Source organism: Triturus cristatus, chromosome 12, assembly GCF_964204655.1.
Source record: "Triturus cristatus chromosome 12, aTriCri1.1, whole genome shotgun sequence".
NCBI lineage: Eukaryota > Metazoa > Chordata > Amphibia > Caudata > Salamandridae > Triturus > Triturus cristatus.
In genome coordinates this window covers 231,541,403-231,562,180 of record NC_140595.1, presented here as the reverse complement: position 1 = coordinate 231,562,180, position 20,778 = coordinate 231,541,403, and the positions used below count along the sequence as shown (strand labels likewise).

Sequence of the window (20,778 nt, the reverse complement as noted above, 5' to 3'; positions counted from 1 at the left end):
TGCAATACTTGACAAATCTTAACTACTTTGCAGCATAGCAGGAACTTATGCTGGGTCTAAGAGAGTCACGCAGGATGCACATGAATTCCTGCAGGGGAAGGAGGTAGTCGAACCCCAGGACGGGATGAGCCAGTTTGCTAGATTAAGCTGCCTGGCAATGGAGCTTCTGATCAAGTCTTGGTTCCTTGTGAGAAGGTCGAAGGAGCTTCTTGTGGTGGCTGATGGAGATCTTGAGGAGCGCCGGGTACCAGGGCTGTATGGCCTATGTTGGGGCCACTAGGATAAAAGTAAGGGATGTTTACTGCACCTTCTGTACTATGTATAGAAGCAGTGGGAGAAGCAGTAAAGCATAGGCAAATACCCCTGACTAGTTCATCCAGTGCACAGCTGATGGCCTGTGTAGCCAGAGGGCAAAGATTGACCATTTCGCATTTTCAGGAGTGGCGAGGAAGTCTTCTGAGGCACACCCCAGCATAGGAGGTACTGTAGAAGGACTAGAGGGTAGAGTTCCTACCCGTGAAATTGGTGATGTGCCCGCTGAGTAGATCTGCCATATTGATGTCCACCCCTGGAAGGCCCAATGCCAGGTTTCCTGTGCTAGCACTCAGAGGCGGGGAGAGAGCATGCTTCCCTGCATCTAAAAGTAATACATGGCGGTCAGGTCTGTCTTCATGAGGGCTACTTCGCTCAGAATGATTCGAAGGAAGGCCTTGAGAGCGGGGTGTATGACCAGCAGCTGAAGATAATTGCTGCACCCATTGATGGTGGGGTCACACCCACTGTATTGTCTCATGATCGAGATTGAATATGCTACTTACCAGTATGCATCTGTTCTTGGCATGTAGGGCTGCTGACATTCATATCTGTGCATAGATCGCCGCCTAGTGTTGGGTCCGGATGTTTGCACGTTGTTGTCCTGGAAGAGTCTTCGAAGTATCACGAGATAGGTGACTCCTCCCCTGGACCACAGTGCGCATGGGCATCCTCTCCATCCTCAGATTGTTTTTCGCCATTGTGGCAGTGATGGAGTAGATACAGTAAGTGATGACCATGCTATACAGTAATTCTGAGAGCTGCAGCTGCTACAGGCGCCGGGGAGGAGGGTGGGCGATATGAATGTCAGCAGCCCTACATGCCAAGAACAGATGCATACTGGTAAGTAGCATATTCAGTTCGAGGCATGTGGGCTGCTGAATTCATATCTGTGCATAGAATACATAGCAGTACCTCCTATTAGCGGCGGCTACCAGTGCCAGCTGCAGCAGTCTGAAAAAGAGTTTTGAAAACAGCCTGTCCTACAGCTGCCTGCTGTTTTGAGTGTACATCTACACAGTAGTGTTTGGTAAATGTATGTATAGTGGACCATGTGGCTGCTCTACATATTTCCTGTAAAGGAATGTATCCCAGGAAAGCCATGGACGCCCCTAACTTTCATGTTGAGTGGACTCGTGGGGGAATCGTTAGTGTGCGTTTAGCTTTTTGATAGCAAATTTGAATACATTTAACGATCCATCTGGCTATACCCGCTTTGGAAATGGCGTTGCCCTTGTGTTGTGGAGAAAAGGCAACGAAAAGTTGTTTAGTCTTCCTAAAGTTTTTAGTTCTGTCTATATAGTACATGAGGGCCCTCTTTACATCTAGTGTATGGAGCATTCTCTCAGCGACATTTTGTGGATTTTGAAATAAAACAGGCAGTTCAATAGTTTGATTCATGTGGAACTGCGATATTACTTTAGGCATGAATTTGGGGTTGGTACGTAGTACGACCCTGTTTGCGTGAACCTGTATGAATGGCTCTTGAATGGTTAGTGCCTGGAGTTCACTAACTCTTCTTAACGAAGTGATTGTTACTAGGAAAGCTACTTTCCAGGTGAGGAATTGAATCTCACATGAGTGGAGAGGTTCGAAGGGTGGACCCATCAGTCTGGTGAGGACCAAGTTGAGGTTCCACACTGGTGCTGGTGGGTTTCTTGGGGGAATCACTCGTTTAAGTCCTTCCAAGAAGGCTTTGATGGCAGGCACTCTGAATAAAGAGAGGTGCTGCCTGTTTTGGAGATAGGCTGCTATTGCGGTTAAATGGATACGGATTGAGGTGTATGCCAGATTGCATTGGTATAGGTGTAAGAGGTAACAGATTATGTTTTGAATGGATGCATCTAGCGGGTTAATGTCATTGTTGGTGCAGTAAATGACAAACCTCTTCCATTTAGCTGCATAGCAAGCTCTGGTAGTGGGTCTCCTGGCCTCCTTGATGATCTCCATACAGTCAGGTGGCAGGTTTAGGTAGCCAAACTCCAAGACTTCAGGAGCCAGATGGCCAGGTTCAGCTGTTGCGGATCTGGGTGCTGAATTTCGCCATGGCTCTGCGTTAAGAGTGCAGGTTTTATCCGCAGCCTTTGATGCGGCACCACGGAAAGTTCCAGAAAGGTGGTGTATCATGGCTGGCGCGCCCACGTTGGAGCAACTAGGATGAGTGTCAGTGAGTGCTGTCGCAGTTTGCGTGCCACCAGCAGTATTAATGGCGCTGGGGGAAAAGCGTACGCAAATCTGCCGGACCAGTTCATCCATATCGCATTGCCCTGCGACTGTGGGAACCTGGCGGCAAAGCTTTGGCATTTTGCGTTTTCGTTTGTGGCGAATAGGTCTATCTCTGGATGACCCCACTGTTCGAAGTACGGTTGGAGTACTGATGGGTGTAGCTCCCACTCGTGCATCTGGTGGCTGTGTCTGCTGAGCAGATCTGCCATCTGGTTGTCCTTGCCTGGGAGGTGTTCCGCCATGAGGAATATGTTACTCTGAATGGCCCACTTCCACATGCTCTGAGCCAGATGAGACAACTGTGGAGAGTGTGTTCCTCCCTGCTTCTGTATGTAGTACATGGCAGTCATGTTGTCCGTCCGGATCAACACGACTTTGTTGCACAAGTGTACTTTGAATGCCTTCATGGCGAGGAAGATTGCCATCAGTTCCAGAACGTTGATGTGCATCTTCTTTTGTTGTGTCGTCCATAGTCCCTGCACTGTGTAACTGAGTACATGAGCTCCCCATCCCTGGAGAGAGGCGTCCGCTGTCAGTATTATTTGTGGAATAGGCTCTTGGAACGGTCGGCCCTTGCAAAGGTTTTGTGGATTCCACCAATGCAGAGAGTTGTATGCCCGACCGCTCACCAACACTAGGTCTTTTAATTGCCCGTGAGCCTGATTCCATTGACGTGCCAAGCACTCCTGAAGCGGGCGCATATGTAGTCTCGCGTGCGGGACTATGAAAATGCAGGAGGCCATCATGCCTATCAACTGCATGAATCCATCGCGCAGGAAGGGAGTGTTGAGGTTTGAACTTTGAGATCAGCAGTTGCATGCTGTTGATCTTCACTAAATTTGGCTGAGCTGTGGCTGCCAGAGTGTCTATGGTCGCGCCCAGGTACTGTTGTATGTGTGCGGGTTAGAGATGTGATTTTGGGTAATTTAGTGAGAATCCCAGACTGTGAAGAAGGTGAATGGTGAGGGACATGTGGCTGGCACATTGCTGAGCTGACTTTGCCTGAACAAGCCAGTCGTCCAGGTAAGGGTAGACGTGAATGTGTTGTCTCCGTAGATGTGCAGCCACTGTAGCTAGGCACTTGGTGAAAACCCTGGGTGCTGTTGTCACGCCGAAGGGGAGGACTTTGAATTGATAGTGCTGTCCCTGAATAGTGAACCTGAGATATTTCCTGTGTGATGGGTGTATGGGTATGTGGAAGTACGCATCTTTGAGGTCTAGTGTGGCTAGGAAGTCTCCCTGGCTGAGCAACGGAAGAACCTGCTGTAGGGTGAGCATATGGAAATGCTCTGACAGAATGTAGTGGTTGAGGGGTCTCAGGTCTAGTATAGGTCTGAGCGACCCGTCCTCTTTTGGGATTAGGAAGTACAGAGAGTACACCCCTGTCCCCTGCTGGTTGACGGGCACGACCTCTATTGCACCCTTTTGCAGCATACTTAACACTTTCTGCTGCAATAATGCTAAGTGCTCTACGGACATAGGACGGTGCTTTGGCGGTATGTTGGGTGGAGTGGAGGTTAATTCGAGACAGTAACCGTGCTGGATAATGTCCCTGACCCACCTGTCTGTGGTGATGGTTTTCCACGTTGACAGGAACCGCTGGAGTCTCCCCCCGACAGGTGTTATGCGGTCGGGGGGAAGGGAGAGGGCGTCACTGTTTGTTCTTGGGTGAGGACCTGGTGTTGCCGTAACCACGTCCCCTGCCCTTGGTGCTGGAGCCACGATATCCACCTCTGTTGGTTTTATCGTAGGTACTCTGTGTGCCCCCTTTAGTGTATTGCTGCTGTGACCCCTGGCCTCTAGCTGCTCCCCTATTCCCGGGGCGACGAAAGGAGCCACTACGAAATGTCTGCGTTTGCAGAGCCCCCATTGACTTCGCAGTGTCAGTGTCTTTCTTTATTTTTTCTAAGGTGGTGTCAACTTCTGGGCCGAATAAGTAGTCGGGGTTGACTGGCTGATTCAGGATGTTGTTTTGAATCTCTGGTTTGAAGCCAGAGATTCTTAACCAAGCGTGTCGTCGTAACATGACGCTGGTGTTAATTGCCCTCGCTGCTGTGTCGGCAGCATCCAGTGCGCACTTAATGGATGCGTTGGTAAGAAGTTGTCCCTCTCTGATGAGGAGCTCCGCTGCCTCTTTGTATTCATCTGGCAGATGCTGGAGTAGTGATTCTAGCGTGTCGTAGTGTGAACGATCATAGCGGGCCAGGAGGGCCTGTGTATTGGCAATGCGCCAGATGTTTGCTGCTTGAGCTGCAATTCTCTTGCCTGAGGTCTCCAGCACCTTGGACTCTTTGCCTGGGGGAGGAGCAACACCTGTTGTTTGCGAGTGGGCTCATTTGCGAGCGTTAGCAACCACCATGGAGTCCAGAGGTAACTGACCTCTAATGTACATAGGGTCTCCGGGCGCAGGTTTGTATTTTTTTTCAATCCTGGGGTTTAGCACCCGTGCCCTGGTTGTTTCTTTGAAAATGTCATTTGCAGGTTTGAGAACACCTTTCAACATGGATAAAGTTTTGACAGTTCTCTCGGAGGAGGCGAAAGTGTCCACTGAGAAGTCTTACTCAACAGTGTCAGAGTGGAGTTGTACTCCATGATTGGCTGCAGCACGTTCTATGAGGGCATTGAAGGCAGCAGTGTCCTCTGTGGGAGATGTTTTGGCATCGTAAAGCTGCGTGTCCTGGGTATCTGTTGCGGTACCCTGGTCTGTAGGGTCATCCCAAGCTTGATCTGGGTCCTGTTGCTCTTCAGGATCGATATCCCGAGGGTAGGTGGTATCATCACCCATGTAGTCCTCCATTGCGTCTGTTTCGGAGGGCGTAGGAGAAAAGGACTGGGGATCCTGATAGGAGGTGTGCAAGCATTCATACAGAACCGGTTCCGACTCTGCTGGCAATTTGTGCTTCAGAGGTATTCTGTAGGAGTCCAAGGCCTGCTCAGGCGTGGTCTTCCATTTGCGGAGCATTAGTCTGCCAGTGTCGGCGTCGATGAATTGTGGTTGGGAAGGCTCAGAAGGTGAGTGTCCAGTAGATGGGGACTTTGTCTGGCGGACACGTGTTCGGATCTCGAACATCTTCAGCGCCGTGGATGGCGGCAAACCAAAAGTGATGTTGGTTGGTGCCGAGGGTGCTTTTGGAGCCTTGTTCGTGACGGGGCCCGACGTGGATCGGGGGTCTGCCTGTTCCCTGATGCGTTGCAACGACGCCGCGACTTGTCGCACCGAGAACGGCGAAGGTTCTTTGGTGCCGGTCGGTACCGTAGAGGTAGGCGTCGACTGCTTTGGAGCCACAGGGTCATCGATCCGAAGAGAGGTATCAGCAGTCGTCGGATGCCGAGGACTTGACGTGTGTCGCCGTTTTCGAAGTGGACTCAGATGGAGCGGCCATTTTGACTTTGGTGGTCGGGGCCAACTGCTTCGGTGCCAGGGGCCGAGGCGCTTTTGTGGGACCGAGGGCCTTTCTTTTCGGGTCGGTACCGATATCCGTTGCAGCGAGTTCGGTGCCGAAATCCCTCTTAGTGCGTTCGGAGCCGATGGTCTGTGTCGGCGTCGAAAGAGTGGAGGTCTTCGAGGGTTTTGAGCCGACCACTGCCAGTTTCACTTTTGGTTTCGGTGGAACTGGTGCGACGATTGGTTTCGGTTTCGTTGAAGGGAATCCAGTCGTCTTTGGCAATAATGGCTCGTTCTGGATGTTGGAGGCCGGGCCCGAAGGCGGGGCCGAAGAACTTTGGGATTGATCTCGGGTAAGGCCCGGAGGCGATCCCTTGACCGGAGCCGTAGAATGACGCACTTTGACGGCCTCCGTATCGACGAGTAGGCCTGGCTCTTCGCTAGAGCTATCGTCTTCGGACCCAAAGGCCTCATCGTAGTCTCCTACCTCGTCGACGGCTTCTTCCCTGTGAAAAAGCGTTTCATCGGCGTCTTCCGATCGGGAATCGTGTTCGGAAGCGGGGCTGGAGTTTACTTCTTCCACGCTCTCAACATCCTCGTCCTCGGTGCTGAAGATGTTGGCCGGGGCAGGCGCCGATTGCTGCGCTTCTAATCTCGCTGCCCGTCGATTCCGGAGAGTCTTCTTCGATCAGAATCGAGCACAGGCCATACATTTCGATTCGTCGTGATCCAGTGAGAGACATTTGTTGCATACCGGGTGGACGCCGATGTGTGGGTATTTGGCGTGGCATACAGGACACAGTTTGAATGGGGTCCTCGATTCCATCGTCGATGTAAGGTCGATGTTCGGATTAAACGGATCCAAAAAACTGGAAGAAGTTTCTAAACTAATGGAGAAAGCAGTCGATACCGAACGGGAACAGTACAGACGAAATCTAAATGCCTTTTGGCCTTAAACTAAATTTTCCTAACTTGAGCTAAGATAAGCACATCCGAACCCAATGGCGGAAAAAAACAATCTAAGGATGGAGAGGATGCCCATGCGCACTGTGGTCCAGGGGAGGAGTTACCTATCTCGTGATACTTTGAAGACTCTTCCAGGACAACAACGTGCAAACATCCGGACCCAACACTAGGCGGCGATCTATGCACAGATCTGAATTCAGCAGCCCACATGCCTCGAACGTTACCCCCTGCCGACAAGAGAGGCGCCTGTGGCAATGGTGATTTGAGCAACGGAGTCTGAGAAAGGCTTGCCATACAAAAGGTTATTGCCATTCACCACTGCTGAGAGCAATGGGTGCTCGCCGTTGCCCACAACTAGATCTTTCAAGTGATCCTCCCATTGTGACTATTGTGCCCAGAGGCATTTCTGCAGCTGGTGCATGTGGAGACTAGCAAGGTGCACTACGGCGATGCAAGAAGCCATCATCCCTAGGAGGGACATGCTGAACAGGTAGGAGCTGCTGGAATGCCAACACACACTGGTGGCTGGAGCAGGCTTTGCCTGCGACCGTATTGAGTACGGACAACAGGAAGGGTTGGACCTGCAGGCATTGTAGGGGAAACTTGGTCGCATTCATAGTGAATCCCAGCCTGTGAAGCATGGACACCGCAGCTTGGGTATGAAAACGGCATTGTTGCTATCCTGAGCTCTTGATCAGCCAGTCATAGAGATAACTGAAAATGAGGATACCCCCTCTCCTTACATGAGCGGCTACCAACGTAAGGCACTTTGTGAAGACTCTTGCAGCGGTGACAACCCCAAAGGGGAGCACTTAGAATTGGTGATGATGACAGCTTACCACAAAGCGGAGGTTATGTCAATGGGTGGGATGGATGGGGGTGTGAAAGTAGGTATCCATCAGGTCTAGTGCTACCACCCATTCGCCTTCTCCTGAAGCAGAAGGACGACATCCTGCAGAGTTGTCATGTGGAAATGCTCCAAAAGGAGGTGACTGAGGTCCAAAGTGGGCATGAAAGAGCAATCCTTCTTGGGGATGAAAAAGTAAAAAGAGTAGACACCCTTGGCTAGGTGGTGAGGGGGGCACTCAATTCAATACTTTGTTCGATGTCATAATGAAAATCATACAAATACAATAAATTACACTAGTTTGTTACATTTGTTTTAAAACATTTCTTCATAAATCAATTAGTCACTTTAAAACTATATCACAGAACTGATCAAAAACACTATAAACATTTATTTCTAGCATAAAAGGCAGCCCACAGAAAAGTTAACATACCACAACAAATCCATAGTAGGCAATGATTGTAAGTAAAGATAGGCAGGAAGGCATTGAATGCAACTCAATGGTTTTAAAAAGGGTAAAATGTAATGTGTTCTCAAGTTACTATAACATTTTCAAAAAGGTACTACATGCATAGTGCTCTGTGCCATCATGCAGTCACAGGAACAATTTATTACATTTGTAGACCAGCCATTCATTTCAGGGAAGTTAATCAAGCGATGGAAACTATCCAATCTTAAGCAGGTCAAAATGAATCTATGCCTAGAATTTAATACAGCTTTGAGGCAAGGTTGCATTTCATAAGTAGTTAAAATAAGTAGATTTTTTAGAACAGTGGGCTTTGAAATTTCAGTGATCAATCTAAGGTTCTCAAGGTGCATGATACATTTGTTTTTTAATACTTTTCTGCTCATAGAGTCTAAATATTCAGTCTTCTCAAAGTGAGCAGGGTGCCCCAGAAACAAAAGTTGAATGTATTTCAGCCATGGCATATGCGAAAACAAACTTGACTTGAGGCAATCCAAGATAATTTAATGGTTTAAGCAGTGTGTTCTGATGTCCAGACTTCAAGCCATAATAATATTGACAGCAACAATATTAGGTCCGTGAGAAACAAAACCCCCAGTTCAGCATGAAATACATATAGGGGCACTTTTAGGGGTGGTAAGTAGGTACCTTAAAAACGAATTCTCTACCATCTGTAGAGCTGTGCATTTAGTGTGCCCCCAGATTCCGCCCCATATAATGCTACGCTGAGACATTTAGCTTTATAAATCTTTATCATCTCATCGGGGGGTTCATGCCCAATCGTCTGGCAAAATTTCTTAGGGCCATACACGCTTTTTTGAATTGTAGATTCCTAGTGGAAATATCACAGTACCATAAGCCCGTGAAGCCTATATGAGTGCCATTGATTTTTATGTCTCGGAAAGTAGCTGTTCTTCGCCCACACTTAATAAACGTTTTTGATTGATTAACTAATGGACAAGATCCTGCATAAACTCAACAAAATTTGTGAGTAGGGTCTTTAGGCCTAGAGGGGCGCTGGCTATAAGAAAGGTGTCATCAGTGTAGAGGAGGGCCAGGCCAGGGTGATGTCCCACCTGTGGGAGGTCTTTAGAATGCGCAGTCAACACAGTGCTAACACTATTTATGTATAGTGAAAAAAGAAATTGTGCTAGGACACAGCCCAGTCTTACCCCGCTCTCTACTCTGAAAGGTTGAGTACATTCTCCCCTGATTCCGTATCTCACCCTGGCTCTACATACAGAGTACAGGTCTCCTAAAAAACAAATAATCGATGACTCCACCCCCATATCTGTCATGATTATCCACAGCTTGGCATAGATGACACCATCAAAGGCCGAGGACAAATTGAGAAATGCCAAATATGTGTTCCCTTCCTTAATCTTAGTGTTCTTTCCAATGACCATGCTTAGGTTGAGGCCATGCTGTAGTGTCCCAATCCCGGAGCTGAACCCGTATTGTAGGTCTGACAGGCTATCATAAGTTTCTGCCTAACTTTATAGCCTATTCAAAATGATGCGGCCCGCTATCTTTGCTAGAGAATCAAGCAGGGAGATCAGTCCATAACAAGCAGGGTTATGACTATCTCCCTTTTTGTAGATCAGGACAATTGTTGATTCTCCCCACCTGGGAAAAAAAAACCTGTATTACAGCATGCTCTCAGTACCAACGTCAGGAGGGGGCACCATAGAGCAGTGCTGGCCTTATATAAATCCACTGGGACATGTCAGGCCAGGAGCTTTGCTATCTTTACTTGCATTTATTGCTCTGTCAACTTCCTCCAAACTAAAAGGAGTAATTGTGGAGGTTTGGGGAGAGGCTTCAGTTTCATTGTGATTATATTCCTGCTCTTGTTCTGATGCAGCAGTGGGAAAGGAGTAGCTACCAGAGAAAAGCTTTTTCCAATCGTCCTCTGGAATCGCGACCTCAATCCTAGGGCCTTCATCTGCTCTCAATGGTGTGGAATGAACTGCCCTCCATAACGCTTTATTATTAAGACTTGCCTTGTGTAAAGCTTCCCAGGCTCTCTCGTCAAACCATAGTTTCCTTTGTTTCACCACCCGTTTATAATCTGATCTACATGTCTGAACCTCATATTTACATCTAGGAGTTTTGTGTAGTGCCTCCTATAACCTCTTGTGGGCCTTATTACATAGTGATTCAAACCACCCTTTTTCTCTTGTCTGTGTTTTATCCTGGTGACAAAGAGGCTCTATTTTATCCCCTGTGTTATCGCCAGGAAGGCCTCAATGGTGGCATTTGGGTTCGATGTTTCATCTAAGCAAGTCTCAAAGGCTTCCCTTTTGCTGTTAATTAATGGTTTTAAGCACCCCTCAGGAACAACCTGTGACCAACGCAGAGTATATCCATTAGGAGTAGCTAGCTCAATTTCTTCAGTCTGGATGGGGATATGATAACGCTGCTAATTAAGAAGTAGAACAAAGGAACATTGGATACTCTGGGGAAAATGGTCACATACTGAGATAGAGTGTGTATTAAAATTGAATTCGTGGACAGCACATTTGTTGGAAATTAAAGCATAATCAATAGTACTGTGGGTATTTCCCCCATTAAAAGTGCACTTAAATGGAACATATAGGGATGAGATTTCATTAGAAAACGCCAGGTAAAATTTAAATAGTAATTTTTAAATCTTATACCTATACTGATTATGATTAAAATGAGATTGGCCGACATTTAATAAGTTGGTCCGTCCGCATTTGTGTTAAAATCAACCCCCATAAAATGATCAGATTCTTGCTACTGAAACTCGTCTTCATCCAGTTTACGCAGGATTGCGGTTATTTCTTGCATTATAGCATTATTATAAAAGTTAATACTGAGAGCCGTGCAACACCGAAGACTTCACATTCAGTTATTTTGTAATATGGATTGTATGACGCCATAGCTAATCTGACAAATTTTAAACTATTAGAGACATAGGTGCATAGCCCACCCTTTGGTCTACCGTGGTTTGTTGGAATAGCTGGAACATGATATGATCTGTACTGATTTATATGCAAGGACTCCATGAGACAGGTCTCTTGTAAGCAGATAAAATGAAAATCCTCTACAAACTCTAACCATTGTGGCTTCATTTTATTTTGTTCCGGAGGCCTGTCACATTCCAAAACATAAATGCAATAAGTTCAGGGGAGGCTTCAGAAAAACTATCTGTTTGATTATTGATCAGAGCAACCAAACTGATGCTATTTAGTTAACTGCAAGGTAGTCTCAAGTAACGAGGTACTTTGCTCACTCAGTAGCTGAGTGGGTTTCCCGTCATTAAGGCTGTACGGAAAAGTTACAGTCTATAGCACTCCCTCAGAGTCCACGCTCCCCATCAAGTCAGTCTAGCCGTTCAAGTTTGATAGGATGATCAGAGACAGGCACAGGTGCTTAGGAGAAGACAATGAAATGTACAGAGTACTAGTGTGGAAAACAAACTCAACCATGGGTCACTTACCACTTTCACAGGTGTCTGTAAAGTTACTTCCTTTAGCGTAGATATGATCCCAACTATTCGGGTCTTCCTCAGTTTTAATCTTGAATACAGTATAGGGATTAGCTATGCCATAGCCTGTTTGTTAAGAAAATGTAAAAGATATTTGCTCATAATCTTAATTGTTCACCTCTATCATCTACATACACACTCACCCAACTAATTTCATTTTTTCTTTCTTTTTTTTTAAATCAAAATCAAATGATAAATATCAGTAGTACAATCTTAGGACATCAAGTCCCATTTTATGAATCATTTAATCAGAAAGGAAGGGAAATAAAGTAAAAGGCATTACAAAGGTAAAAGTGCAGATAAGATGAAAATTGACTCTTCGCCCTTGAGGAAGCAACAGTCTTATTGCCCCGCAATGCAATGCCTTCATTCACCAGAGCAATTATGAAAAATAATGGGGTGACCCTGTGTCCCTCAGAACCTGGGTATTTGTATTATATGGCTACAATGGTTCTGTCGAAAAAAAAAAAAAATATTACAATGCTTCTGTCGGGGAAATACAATTGCTTTGGGATGTTCACAATATAAATACATTACATGTAACATGTATCCATGATTTAGGAAGAGAAAAAACAACACCCAAGCGAAAGTTTCAATCAATATTTTAAGAAGTAACAAATAAATTGGGCTACAATGGTACAAATGAAAGAATTGTGAAAGAGGGGTGACATGTAGAAGTAAATACAGACAATACACTTAGTACACTTAGTATAACAAATAAAGTAATAGTTGGGAAAGTGCGATTTTCGGTAAAGTCCATATGATTGATCGCATACGCCTCCTGTTCATATGTGAATAGGCTTTTGAACTGAGATGTTGCGTAGACTCTTAGTATGCGTCGACGTTTCGACCCTATGTAAGGCGCAAAAAAATTTCTTTGGGACGGAGGAGTGTATGCAGCCTGCGGAGTAAAAGAACTTCTTTAAGGGTGTGTGCTAATGCGAACAAGTAATTAAATCAGTGTTCAGAAAGGTAATGATGCTTACCCTGCGCAAGAGTCATTAATCACTGCACGTGTATTATGCTTCTTTTTCCAAAAAACGGGGTCGATTTATGTTTGACCTGTGGGGTAATAATATCAAATATCAATTAAGTGATAGCTATTTACAAGGACCGGACAAACTATGGGCTTTAACCAAGCTCAGACAAATAAATCAGGCTTTGTGCAAGTGCATATGTGGCTCAGTGTACAAATAAAGAAGCGCCCCAGAAAAAGTTGCTCCGAACATGAGGAACTATCACGTTTCTAAGCAATTAATTCCTTCATGCCCGTGAGGTGATTTAGCTGAAGCAAAAAAGAGGGATTTGAAGCCGAGCCTGTTTGGGAAGTTTAAGGATTGGATGGCTGATTTGTTATATTGTCAAGAACACACTACTACCTAAGCGGAAATGCTCCAGAGAGAGTCCAGACCCAAAGATATATGGGGGCCCCTGCAGAACTATGTCCTCTGGTGTGCTGTGGACGGCGGGGCAGTTGATCCTCCTTCAGATGCCTGACAGGTCGATGGGGACACACACTCCCGTTGCAATGCTGGAAATGTATATGGACTAGGACTGTACTGTATGCCTGATGTTTTTAATGTGCCTGTAGCCTCTGCTCCCGTAATAGAATGGTTTTACATGTATGTTATGCTTAGCTGGATATGCTTCATATACTCCGTGAGCGACTTTCTTCGTCATTGGTTACTCTCATATATTCAGATGTACCCGCCATATGTTCAAAATGTACTGTCGTGCTATATGTTGAAAATCAAAAATAAAAGTAAAAAAAAAAAAAAAGGTTTTTAAAAACGTATGCGATAGCAAACGCGAGCGGCCCGCATAGTGAAAGCGCAAGCGCGTCTTACATATAACTTGACCCATGAACAAAAAAGTAGTGCTCTGAGGAATACTTAAACACACACAGGGTAGGAAGAGAGTACTTAGTCGGTGCTGCTAAACTGAAAAGCGGAAGCAGAAAGGAGGGAGAACAGGAACAATTGCCCAGGAGCAAGCCTGGATTTTCAAACGACAGGGGCACAGACAAATACCAAGCAGCAGGCAAGCAGCAGGTGGGATTACCCTCACTATACAGATTATTAGATGTCTCGGAGAGACAGCGCATGCGCGCTGCCTACGTGAGACCTAAAAAACGATGGATTTAGGCCCAGATCTTTGTACTGGGGTGGATGTATGACATTGTTCTGCATTCTGTCCATCAATTGTACTTTTTGCATTTGTCACCCCAAGTGGGACGGGAATGCCCAGACGTGGGTCTTGTGCTCTCCATGCCACTGGAGTCAAGCTATCCTGGATGATGAGCGCTGAAAGCCCGAAACCGGTCCTAGGATGTTTGTTTCCAGTCCAGGGAGGACCTGGCCTGGCAGTTCGGGCTTGACTGTTCCCATTGGGCGCAGGGTCATGACTGATTTGCATATGGCTGGGTCCAAACTGGAATGGCATGGTGAGCAAAAAAACGATGGATTTATGCCCAGACCTCTGTACTGGGGTAAATGTATGACATTGTTCTGCATTCTGTCCATCAATTGTACTTTTAGGATTTCCCAAGAGGGCACTGAGAAAATAGCAAAAATGCATCTACATTTTTTGGAGGAGATGGGGGAATTGGAAAAAAAAAATGAAAAAAAAAAGCTGTACATCAACAAAACTTATGCTGTGCTAACATCACCATTTTCCTAGCTTTTCGTAACAATCAAATTTGTATAAAAAAAAACTATGTTTGTACCATAGGTTTTTATTTATGTTTTTATTTAAGAGGTACTCCATTTTCCTAACTGTGCTTTCAATCTACTTGCAGTTTGTGGTGAAAACAGGCGTAAATTCCCAGGGTGATCACGGAGGACACAATTCTGAATTCAGCAACAGGCTGTCTGTGTATCTACCTCAAGGCTTTCCCAAAGAAACTAATTGTTGAAATTAAAAAAAATGATAGGTACAAAAAAAAACACAAATTGGTGATGTTCCCATCTCTAATTTTGTCCGGATGGCAGATTTACAAAATCAATATACCATTATGTCTGTCAGGCCTTCCTAGTCGCAAGGTTATACAGCATTTGTAGATTTTTCCAAAATACTCAATATACAGAGCCAACAACTAAGCTGCAACTCCTAATGATTTTTCATCAGGCACCCACGATGCAGCAATTAATGAGGTTAGATCTGACGAATGCAAATGATTATGAAGGAAACTATTGTATTTCTGAAATGTGCACAAGCTACTGAGTTTAGCAACAGTGGTTATTTTTATGGTTTAAATCTTTTATTAATTTTATATCAAACATAGGATAAGAAGAGTCAGATCCCGGCTCCTAAATACTTTGTAGAACAGGCACAAGTGCCGCTACTAATCGCATTCCCAAGGTAAAAGCAAGGAGCGAGGTTACTAGAGAGCAAATTGAAACAAAAAAAAAAAAATCGGGAAGAATAAAAGATAACCCAACAAAAACCAACCCCAAAATTCCCAAAATGTGTCCACCCTCCTCCCCCCACCCCCCTCCTCTTGTCCATCAACTGTAAGTCCACGGGATAGGATAAAAAAAAACCCTAAGACCACCTCGGATCATCAGAGCCTAGCAGATCTGCGCGAGAGGGCCTTCTGTGGTATCTGTGTATCTGCCAAACGCAGTAATCTAAGGTAGCGGGGGCATGTTAATTCCATGAATTCAGTTCCGAGGAGTGTGAGGATTGGACGCCAGAGCTCCGGAAATGCTGATCCCCTGCCCGCCAAAGTGAGAGTAAGCTTCTCCATCCCCAGTACCATCCACAGCCTGTGTAACCAACCTGAGCAGGACGAGGGGGAGCGCCAGTGTGCCAGTATGTTCTGTGTGGCCACTCCCAGGGCTATGGCAATCAGGTGCCCCCGTTGGGATTTGAGAGGATACGTCAATGGGTTTGGCAGGCCTAATAATATATAGGCAGGGAAGCGCGGGAGCTGTGTGTCCAGATGAGTATCTATTTCGTCCAGTATTTGGGCCCAGTAGGGCTGAATATGCTCACAACTCCACAGTAGGTGTTCTAAGGTGCCCACCTCTCCGCATTCCCTCCAACAGAGAGCACTCTGGCGGGGGTCAAAGCGGTGGAGGCGCTCTGGTGTGTAGTACCAGTAAGTAATTACCTTGGTCATTGTCTCTGTAAGGCATGCATGATGTGCGGAGTGTCAAGCCCTGTAATCGATGTCGTCCCATTACTTATGAGTGAGAGACCTGCAAATCTCCCGCTCCCAGCGCGACCGGCCCGCATTGTACGTGTGTGTGTGTTAGCAGTCAGTAGGTGTTTGTAAAGATCAGAGATAAGCTTTTTATCTGACGACCTGGTAATAAGCCACTTCTCAAAAGCAGTGAGGGAGCGCTGGGCGCCAGGTTTCACTTGAGAATGCAAAACCCAGTGTCTGAGCTGTAGGTATGGAAGCCTCTCGGTCACTGGAAGGCCATACTCTGTACGAATCTGTGTGAAGGGAAGAACGCCGTCTGTATCAAATAGATGCCCAAGACATCTACACGGAGAAGGCCGCCAGTGTGCAAAGGCTTTAGTCGTCATGCCAGGTTGAAAGTCCGGGTTGTTAAAGAGGGGCGTTAAGGGGGAGGGAAAGGTTGTCAAGGCATATGAGACAGCGGTACGATCCCATACCTCCAGGGTCGTGCCCGTAATATAGGAAGCATAGAGATTCGGTGGCCCATGTGCCCTACGCAGAAAGGGGACACCCTGCAGAGTCGTTGCCGCTACTGCCTGGTCTTGAAACAACCAATGCTTCTCGGACTCTAAACGACTCCACTCCACAAGGTAGCGGAGCTGTGAGGCGTAGTAGTAAAGCTGCAGGTCGAGAACCCCCACTCCCCCCCCCCCTCAGGTGGTAGGATTGCTATTGCATGTTTAAATCTGGGCTTGCTGCCTTGCCAAATAAACTGCGCCAGGTCTGCTTGAGTTTGCTGAATCCAGCCAGTCGGAGGGCGAAGAGGAAGAGTCTGGAAAAGATATAGAATCTGGGGAAGGACAGTCATTTTGATGGCCGCTATTCTGCCCAACGAAGAAAGGGTGTGGTGTTTACATTGGCCAAGCTCGCTGCGAATGTGGGTACGAAGCCGATCATAATTGGCGGCGATTGTGTCTCGGATGTTAGGGCCTAATTGCACTCCCAGGTAAGTGACCGTCGAAGCCGCCCACTGTATCGGGTGCTCCTCCTGTAAACTATCCAATGTGTGCTGGGTAAGGGATATATTAAGTGCCGTCGACTTTTCCAGATTAATTTTAAAACCGGACGCCCGCCCAAAACTATGAAGTTCGATGAAAAGCGCTCTGAGCGACTGGATCGGAGAGAGACAAAAGGACATCGTCCGCGTATAGGCTGATGGTATGTACATCTCCGCCAAATTTAATGCCCGTTATACGAGGGTGATGCCTGATCTGGATTGCCAATGGTTCCATATATAGCGCAAAGAGGAGGGGGGAGAGGGGGCACCCCTGTCTCGTACCTTTGCTGATGGGAAACCGGGAGGAGGTCTCTCCATTCACCTGGACAGTGGCCATGGGCTGCCGGTAACTATTAAGGATCAGTGTACGCAACCTCTCCCCCAGGCCAAACCGTAACAGCACCTGTTCCAGGTATGGCCAGTCCACCCTGTCAAAGGCCTTCTCTGCGTCTATGGTCAAGAACATATATTCCCCGGCCGTACGCGACGCTTTTTCAATGAGGTGAAGGACTCTCTTGGTGTGGTCACTCGTTTGCCTCTGTGGTATGAATCCGGCCTGGTCCGGCTCCACGAGTTGGGGCATGTATGGCCCGAGGCGGGATGCGAAGATGCTCGTGTACAGTTTAAGATCAATATTGAGTAGGGAGATCGGCCGGTACGCACCACAAGACGCCGCATCCTTCCCGGGCTTGGGGATGACCACGACCGATGCTTCCAGCATCTCCGCCGGGATGGCACCGTCCTGGGAGAAGGTATTGAACAGGTCTCTCAGTAAGGGGGCCAGCTGCGCACAAAAGGTTTTGTAGAAGGCCGCCGAATAACCATCCGGACCAGGCGATTTGCCTAATTTTAGGCGCGAGATTGCCGCGATGACCTCCTCCATCCCCACATCCCTATCAAGGTAGTCTGCTTGCTCTGGGGTAAGAGCCGGTATCTGCGCGGTTTCAAGGTAGGCGGAACAGTGGCACGGGTCTAGGGAATCGCTGGAATAAAGAGTCGCATAGAAGTCCCGAAAGGCCTCTGCAATCGCCCCATCATCTGACGTGAGGTCTCCCTTTGATCCCTGGCCAATGGTTTGCACCCCCTGGCGCTGCCGGGTCGCTCGCAGCTTATGGGCCAGTAGTCGACCGCATTTATCTCCACCCACGTAAAAGGACTGGCGCAGCCGAAGAGACACATACTCTGCTCTATCTTGGTCTAGCGCCGCTAGCTGCTTCTGCTCCACACACAATCGTCTCCATGCCCTGGCTGCGCCGGTGCGTTGGTGCATCTGCTCCAGTTCGGCCACCATCTGGGTGAGCTCAGCCCGTTTACGATTACGTTCCACGTTACTGGCCGTCGAGATGGCTATAAAGTCCCCTCGCAGGACCGCTTTAAGGGCTGTCCATTGTGTCGCCAGTGACGTGTCGGCGTTCGCGTTCAGGGTGAGGTAGTTGGCAATTGCCACCTTGATTTGCTCAACGTTAGTTGCAGAGTGTAACAGCGTGTCGCGTAGCCGCCAATGCCGTAGTGGCTGCCGAACTCGGGGGAAGTGAAAGGTGGCCACCACTGGGGAATGATCCGAGAATGATGCGGTAAGAATCTCGGAGCCCGTCGCGAGCACCTGCAATGGGAGGGAGCTAATGAAGTAGTCAAGTCTGGCATATGTTTTATGTGCCCCCGAGAAGTGCGTGTAAGCCCGGCTATGGGCATGGAAGTGGCGCCATAGATCAACGAGGCCAAGATCAGCAAGGCGGGCCAGCCCATCCTGAGAGAGGGCTCCCACCTGAGACGTCCGCTGGGCCGATCTATCAAGCAGGTTATTTTATTTATTTATTTATTTTATAACACTTGTAAGGCGCACAGCTACCCACAAAGGGTTTCCCGGCGCCGGACCAGCAAAACACAAAACACAACTGGATAGAGAGCATTTAAAGCACTTATTTGTCGAACAACCAGGTTTTTACACTTTTTCTAAAATTCATATAGTTTTCCTCCTTGCGTATATGAATGGGTAATGTGTTCCACAGAGTTGGGCCCAAATAGGAAAATGATCTCCCGCCTATTCTAGCCCGTTTGAACCTCGGTACCGCAAAGTTCGCAGCAGTGCAAGAACGAAGACTGCGATTGGGGAGGTAGGGCTTAGCAAGGTCCTGTAGGTATTTGGGGGCAGTGCCAGCTTTGATTTTAAATAGGTAGGTCAGGGTTTTGAAACGAATCCGGTTTTCAACCCTGAGCCAATGCAGGTCCCTAAGATGTTTGGTGATCCTAGCGGATCTAGGGATTCTGCAAAGCAGTCTGGCAGCAGCGTTTTGCACCAGTTGCAGACGTCTTATTACTGCTTTGTTTGAGCCCAGGTACAAGATGTTACCGTAATCAAGCCGAGATGTCACTAAGGCATTGACTACGTTCTTCTGGGTAGTAGGTGGTAACATCCAGACAATTTTGCGAAGCCATTTAAGAATGGTAAAACATATGCCTGCCACTTTGTTGGCTTGCTGAGTCATAGATAGACTGTCATCTATGATGACCCCAAGGTTTCTGACCTGAGAGGCTGGAGGTGGAAGTTTACCTAATGACGATGGCCAATGGGGATCACTCCAGAGATCTTTACTATTCCCTAAGAGGAGGACCTCTGTTTTCTCCCCATTTAATTTAAGTTGATTAGCTGACATCCAACTAAATATTTCCTGAAGGCCTATTTTTAATGCAGATGGAGCAGATGAGTCAGATTTGGAAAGTGAAAACAGGATTTGAGAATCATCTGCATAAGTCATTAAAATAAGACCAAAATTTTCTGCAAGATTGGCCAATGGTCGTAGGTACAAATTAAAAAACAAGACTAGGTTCGAATACCCTCCCAGCAACAGGCGGCGCTCCGTGGTAGCTGTTGCCTCGGTAAGGACGGAGTGGAAGAATTTATTCTGACCTTCATTTGGGGCGTAGACGGAGCCCACAATGAAGGAGACCCCCGCCACCAGGAATTGATAAGTAAGTAAGCGACCTCTTATCTCAGCCTCCTTCTGAAGGACCTTACCTGGGAAGGAACGGGAGAAAAGTTGTGTGGGGAAGGCGTGCGATTTCATCCTATGATGATCTTTAGGGGTGAGATGCGTTTCCTGTAAGAGGCATATGTCTGCGGCTGAGTGTTCCAGGAAGTAAAGAACCGCCCTACGCTTGACCGGGTTATTAAGTCCCCGCACATTGAGGGTCAGAAAGTTAAGTGGCTTCTGGGGCATCTAGAGTGTGGATGAGAGACATGCTAAGGGGTAGCGCGCCGCGCCTATGCTGGGAAACAACCCGGAGGGACTCGGAGCACCTTGCGTTACCAGAAAACCATCTGCCTGTGGGGGAAGGAAGGATGGACGAGAGGGGCAGACCCCTTGAGAACTCAAAAACCCCCAACAAAAAGGAAGACATCTTTCCCCAAAACCCAAGCAACCCACCAACCAAACATAACAATGAACATAGTCCGTCGTCCCGAGACAACTGGTCAATCAGAGTACAGGGGTCCATATCGTAGCCTCCGGGAGCGCCTTCCCCCCCCCTCGCCGCCCGCCCAAAACCAGCACAGGTGCTTAGAGAGTGCATTCTCCCAAGAGGTGCCCTCCGGCTTTACGTGGCCATGTTGTCGCTCCCCGCAAGCGCCTCCGTTGCTGCGGTCAGAGCCGCCTGCTGACTCTGGACGATTTCCGACTGGGCCGGCCTACGGGAGCGCCGCCGTCTAGTCTGCCTCTGCCAGCCAGATGGAGGAGTCTGAGCCTGATGCAGCTTCTCCGCTGCCGTCTACATCTCCCGGCATCGCCAGGCCCAGCAGCTGGCACGCATCCATCACAGAACGCAGTTGTTGGAGCTTGCCTTCATGGCGAAATATGAGGCGGAATGGATGCCCCCCCC

At 47.6% G+C, this 20,778-nt stretch overlaps 1 protein-coding gene across 2 annotated transcripts in view; it reads right to left on the bottom strand.

Moving 5' to 3' along the window:
* LOC146775771 (uncharacterized) overlaps positions 1-20,778 on the bottom strand; it is a 264,277-nt gene that overhangs the window by 152,213 nt on the left and 91,286 nt on the right. For both annotated transcript variants that reach the window (XM_085638630.1, XM_085638631.1), the window contains exon 4: positions 11,669-11,782. In XM_085638630.1, the coding sequence (XP_085494756.1) occupies positions 11,669-11,782 (114 nt within the window). The remainder of the gene's footprint in view (positions 1-11,668; positions 11,783-20,778) is intronic.